General features: G+C 31.8%; 1 protein-coding gene across 1 annotated transcript in view; it reads left to right on the forward strand.

The window, feature by feature from the left end:
* The window catches only part of LOC106473257 (kinesin-like protein KIF13A), a gene marked incomplete at both ends in the record, with an annotated part of 51,717 nt that overhangs the window by 41,700 nt on the left and 3,064 nt on the right, over positions 1 to 6,953 (forward strand). Inside the window, 3 exons of the mRNA XM_013933943.1 lie at positions 716 to 843; positions 1,988 to 2,203; positions 2,531 to 2,584. Of these exons, the coding sequence (XP_013789397.1) occupies positions 716 to 843; positions 1,988 to 2,203; positions 2,531 to 2,584 (398 nt within the window). The remainder of the gene's footprint in view (positions 1 to 715; positions 844 to 1,987; positions 2,204 to 2,530; positions 2,585 to 6,953) is intronic.

Genomic DNA, 6,953 nt, shown 5'->3' on the forward strand with positions numbered 1-6,953 from the left:
ACTCCCCAACACTGAACAACATGCAGTCTTCATTTAAATTACACATATTTTAATATGTTTGTATTACTGATTTTACTTGTTTTTTTTTCATTGTGCTTTCTTGCTGTAGTTTCTCCCCATGATTACTGTTTAGTGTTTTATTTGTTTAATTATCATTATATCTAGCAACTGTATTTTGACAATATATAAAGACTTATGTCAATTTATTTTATTCTGCTTTAGATAGTGAAGATGGAATCTGACAGAATTCCGAAATGTTTATCTTGTGTCAATAAACAATGTTGTATACATAAGTGTCGTAATTTTGTTTATTATCAAACTTCGTTTCCTTCGAACACATCGATTGCTAGGTCATATTAGAACAATTTAGATTAATTGAAGTTTTAAAAAAAAAATAGTTAAGAGATTTTTAGGTGAGTAAATTATTTCCATTTAAGTTACAAAAAGATGCCCCCTAGTGTTACATCTGTTGACTTATAAGACTATAAGTTGGGTTTCACTTCCCTGGTGTAACAGCACAGATAACCCATTATATAGCTCAACTACAAACAAACACAAGACCATTAGGTACCTGCATGCAGAAGCTAATTTTCTACACAAAGCTGGAAAATCTCATTAGATGATATATCTGTATTGTAGAGTGTAAATAGGCCATATCAAATTAATTCAGATAGAATGAAGCACTAAAGATAATAGTTAATTTTATTATTTTCAGCCGATGATTTCAGCACAACGAATGCTGATGATAATGGTATACCAATAGCAGGGAACAACTCAATTCTTCCAAAGGAACATGGGTGTAAGATGTTCAACCTGCCTATAGTCAAACACTTTGAGAAAGATGTAAGAAATGTTTTGTCTTCTAAGTTGAATTCAAAACTATTAATTATAACTAACTGATTTAGACTTAATGCAGTCTGAAATCTCTCTAATGGCATTACACAAATGTATTTTGATAGATTGTATGTGTTATCATTGTTTGTAATTTATCACTGAACATTCAATGCAGTAATGATATCAGTTGTCTGCTATCTTAACTGTATTTCAAAGAAGCACATTGCTTCAGTTAAGGTATTGAAGATGTTTAAGGCAGGTAAATTGTTCATCTCATTTACTTCATGGTGGACTTTGGATGCATGACATCCTTGCAGAAGTTAGGAGGATTTAGAAGTCCTTTTTGGACTCTTAACAAAATTTTCTTCTTTGTAGAGTGATTTTTTTGAAGTGTGCGACTGTTTCTCTCAGTTAAATTGACATATGCATAAAATTAACTTATGCCTAATGACCAAAGTTAAGTTTGAATCCAAAGAAAGTCACAGAACAGATAATGCACATGCATATGTCACATGCAATTTGTTACACAGCCATGTTTCACAACTGTGCTAATTTCTAAAGCAAAACAGTTGTTCATAATGGTGCTAATTTCTAAAATATAACCAAACCTAATGATTATGTTGATTTGTAAAATAAATTCATGCATCACAGCTATGCTATTTAGTAAAATAAAACCATGCTTCATAACTGTGCTAATTTGTAAAATAAAACCATGCTTCATAACTGTGCTAATTTGTAAAATAAAACCATGCTTCATAACTGTGCTAATTTGTAAAATAAAACCATGCTTCATAACTGTGCTAATTTGTAAAATAAAACCATGCTTTATAACTGTGCTAATTTGTAAAATAAAACCATGCTTCATAACTGTGCTATTTTGTAAAATAAAACCATGCTTCATAATTGTGCTAATTCGTAAAATAAATCCATGTCTCATACCTTTGTTGATTTGTAAAATAAATTGATGCATCACAACTATGCTCATTTTTTAAATAAAACCATGCCTCATGAATGTGTTGAATTGTAAATATTGAATCTACCATTTATGCTACTAATTTAAGTTTCCCACAGAAAAACCTGGTGATGTATGATGCTCTATTATATTTATATTTAAATACTGTTGCATAGATATATCTCCTGATATTTTCTATAGGTTTCAGCTGTTGCTGCATGGGACTCATCCATACACGATTCCATCCACCTGAATCAAGTGACACCTCAAACTGAGCGGGTGTACATGATCCTCAAGGTCACCATACGATTGAGTCACCCAGCAACCATGGATCTTATACTTCGGAAACGGTTGGCTATCAATGTATACAAAAGACAGTCCATCATGGACCGAATGAAAAAACGAATAAGCAGGCAGGTGTGTTGAATGAAGAATGTTGGTACTATTGAAAAGTGGTTCATCATGTATAACTTTGCTTTTTTATATACACATGTGGATTATAATTATTAATTTTAGGATTACATGTTAATGGTAATTTGTATTAATTGTGGTAAATATATGATCTTTATCTTATTTCTTAGACAATTTCAAGGTAATGGTAATAAATATTTGGTCTTTATATTTTCTGTTCCAGGATTTCAAGGTAATGGTAATTTGTAGTAATGGTGGTAAATATGTGAATGTGATCTTTATATTTTTTTAAAGGATTTGGTAAATATGTTTTATTTGTCTTATTTGTTACAGGATTACTTGTTTTCTTCAGGTGTCACCTATGAAATTGTATCTAATGTTCCCAAGGTAGGAATTAAGACTTCTTTTTGATATCAGTTTTAAAATATAAATTATCATCTAAATTTATTGCTTGTTTTTTTTAACCCTTTACTTTGTTGTGCCTGTTTGTATCAGGCTTACACGGGTAATGAATGTCCTGGACTTTTGTAAACAAATTTTTCAATACTAAAAATCCTGGAAATTGATCATTGTTTTCTGGAAAATTCCTTAAAAGTCTGTTGCTTCTAGATCCCTCATTTTTTATTGATAACTAGCCGAGACATTTATCTCAGTTTGAGAAAAATGATCTGTAGAAAATGTGACTCTTAAACTAAGAAATACTTTGCCTTAGTAATACTGATGTCACGTGACTATTGTGGTAATGAAATACCATTTTGTTAATGCAAAATCAGTTTAAGACTTGTTTGGCAGAAATCTAAAATCATAACATTTTTGGTAGCAAAAGAACATGGACATTTCAAAATTTTCCTAATTCCAATTTCAGCATAAACACTTCAAAAATAGTTGGCTTATAGCCTAAGTTATCAGTTGTTGCCCATAATTTGTTAATAAAAAGAGAGAGAAATGAAATCCCAAGTGTTAGCAATATAATAAAATAAGTATCATAAACCTAACTGCTATGCACAAAATAGTCAGGTATGAAGCTCATCATCTTATACTTGATTAGTTCACACATTGTTTATACAATGATCGATCTAGGCTCGGGAGTTTTTGAGCGATATTTTGTGTCACACCGCTAAATATTTCAAGGACAATCTTCTGCTCTTAAGAGACAATCAGGACTGTAAATAAGTACAGTATTGTGATGTATGTTATTAATAGTGTTTTGTGTTCTTATTAGTAGTTCTTTCAGATCTAAAATAGATAAAATTCTCACAAAATCGGTTCATGATTTCTCTTGTGACGACTGATAGACACGGCAACAATTAAAATCTTTCAGAACAATCGTTGTTTAAATGTGGCTATGTGTTATCATACAAGAAAACTTACAGGTGGAACATCACATTAATAGTTTAGGCAGGATACTTGTATTGATTTGACTGTGAAATGTGCAGCAACTGCCCATTAGAGAAACCTTGTAGAAATATATTGCTGACTATACAATCTACTTTTGCAGCTCAAGTGAAGAAGACAGCTTTTTGAAAGTCTTCTGCCTTTCATTTTTGACCAATTGCAAAATGTACTATGTCAAACAAAGCTAGAGTCATTGACTCAGACAAATTTTCGAAAACAAGAAGAATAAAGGAAACTTTCTACATTAAGGAGAGATTCAGGCCTAGAAATCGGCATTTTATGGCTACCATTGGTTGAATCCACCCTCAGTTGTCTGCCAGTCAGGACCAGGAACAAATAACCAATCAAAGCAGTTTATCTCAATACACTAGGATACCATATAAGGCTTGCACAAACTAACCTGAAAACGAATGGTGGAAGACTTTTGAAACATCCTCATCTACACTTGAGCTGCATATGTAGATTGAATAGTCATCAATATATTTCTATAAGTGTTTCTCTAATAGGCAGTTGGTGCCCATTTCACAGTCAACTCAACATAAAGGTTTCCAGTTCTTTATTAAGTGGAAGTCCAGCAGTAAAGTTAGAAAATGATCAAAAATGATGGAATGTAATTGTATAGAAAAAATCCAAAATATACAACAATGTTAATGTGGGAAACAGTATGAGAATTTTTTCAGAAACAATAAGAGTGTGAATCTTTGCTTTGTTGACTTGATTGGCATTTTGTACCAATCAGGTACAAGCTAACTTGTTTGTCCTATTAGCAAGTTAAAATAATATGTACAATAAATGTTATTTGGTTTTAGTTACAGACCAGAGGGGGTTCTTAGCTGTGGCCAAAGAACAGTATTTCATAGAAAAATACGCGGCTTTTTTCGTTTGTTATTAAACTGAAGCTGGAAAGAAGTATTCTTTGTACTCTTTTTGTTGGTTTGTTTGTTTGAATACATTATTTTGATGGCACTGGTGTTGTCAAAATATATTAGGGAATTGCAAATTCAGTCCATTTTCATTGAGTCTCAACACTGTAGAACACGAAAGAATTTGATATTGGAAACATGGGAAACCTTTCTATTAAAAGTCAAGTGAAATCTGTAAATCATAAGAAAAAATAGAGATTATTTGCAAATGTAGTTCCTTGTGAGATTTTGTGAAGCCAACACCAACTTCTGGTTCACACACTGCTGGTTCACACACGAGGTTGAATAATGGACAAATGTATGATAATAATATTTGCAAGCTCATCTAGAGTTTGAATGGACCAGATAAAGAAAAGTGTGTCATAAGAGTTAATTCAAAGAAAGAAGACACTTTGCAATGTATATAGAGACTTCACAAGGAAGAAGACAAACATCCTGGTGTGAATGGAAGAAAACAAACATCCTAGTGTGAATGGAAGAAAACCAACATCCTAATGTGAATGGAAGAAAACAAACATTACTAGGATGTTTGTTTTCTTACATTCACACTAGGATGTTTGTTTTCTTACATTCACACTAGAATGTTTGTTTTCTTACATTACACTAGGATGTTTGTCTTCTCCCATTCACACTAGGATGTTTGTTTTCTTCCGTTCACACTAGGATGTTTATTTTCTTCCATTCACATTAGGATGTTGGTTTTCTTCCATTCACACTAGGATGTTGGTTTTCTTCCATTCACACTAGGATGTTTGTTTTCTTCCATTCACATTAGGATGTTGGTTTTCTTCCATTCACACTAAGTTGGCATTCAGATTAACTTGTTTTTTTGTATTTGTATTTTCATTTCTTCTAGTTCAATTTTCGTTTCTTTCACAGACCTCCTAAAACTATTAAGTTTGAGAATCCATTCACACTAGGATGTTTGTTTTCTTACATGCCAATAAGATGTTTGTTTTCTTACATTCACACTAGGATGTTTGTTTTTCTTACATTCATTTTTGAAATGTGCAACATGTTTTTAGTTGATTGTTTAAAATCCTTAATTAGATTATGAAGAGTTTAAAATTTCTTTTCTGGTTTTTCAAACCAATTCAGTTGACTTTGAGTTGTTTGGTTTATTTGTTTTGAATTAAATATTTTTGTATTCTACAAGTTTAATTTATTGAAGAAGTACTCTAAAGCTGTAGTTGATATTTTTTATAGGAAAAACAAAAGATGTAAAGTTATAAACATTTCTAGACTATTTTGTGTAGCTTTTACTGCATTTTTTATAGAATATGATAAAATATTAGTTATTTATGTTTGGTGGAGTTCATATTCTGTTAAAACTTGTAAATTGTTTCTTTAAAAATGACAGTTTGGTCTTGGATAAGCCTGTGTGAACTGTGTTGGAAATATGCATTGTACCATAGAATCTATGTCTAGCATATACTAAACTTTTTTCCCTATATTCACAACGTATATAATTGCCTTAGGTACACATATAATGCATTTTAGGGGAATCTTGAAGGTTTTTAGTGATGGTATTATTTTATAATGATCATATATGATTAACACATATCTTTGGTAGGACAACGTGTTTTCACCATAGTTTTTGAATAGATTCTGGAGCCCCCTCCAACATACACTGGTTACTTCTGCAGTTGCATATCACTGTTTCACAATGATCTATATGCAGTGCCTCCAGTATTGTAAGATTATTTAAGATAAATCTTGGGATTTCTTTGACATTCACTGCCAACGTTGGCTTTTCTGGGATAATAAGAGGGTTAATCTGTTGCACAAATTAAAGGTGTAAAGTTACGTAATTGAAAACAACAGATGTAAAATGTTATGTGAGTGCTGCTGTAAAGATAAATTAACATGATGTTTCAAATAAAAATATTATACTGTCAAACCATAAACAACCTGTTTTAGTGACTTTGAAACTATATAGCAACATTATAACAAAATCACAAAAAATATTGGTACTACTATATCGTGCAGTCTACGCAGATATTTACACCATAGTGTTTGGTCTACACAGATATTTACACCATAGTGTGCAGTCTACACAGATATTTACACCATAGCGTGCAGTCTACACAGATATTTACACCATAGCATGCAGTCTACACAGATATTTACAATATAGTGTGTGGTCTACACAGATATTTACACCATAGTGTGCAGTCTACACAGATATTTACATCATAGTGTGCAGTCTACACAGATATTTACACCATAGCGTGCAATCTAAACAGATATTTACACCATACCGTGCAGTCTACACAGATATTTACAATATAGCGTGTGGTCTACACAGATATTTACACCATAGTGTGCAGTCTACGCAGATATTTACACCATAACGTGCAGTCTACAGAAATATTTACACCATAGTGTGCAGTCTACACAGATATTTACACCATAGTGTGCAATCTAAACAGATATTT

This window comes from Limulus polyphemus, unplaced genomic scaffold (genome assembly GCF_000517525.1).
Source record: "Limulus polyphemus unplaced genomic scaffold, Limulus_polyphemus-2.1.2 Scaffold6013, whole genome shotgun sequence".
In the NCBI taxonomy this organism is placed as follows: Eukaryota; Metazoa; Arthropoda; class Merostomata; order Xiphosura; family Limulidae; genus Limulus; species Limulus polyphemus.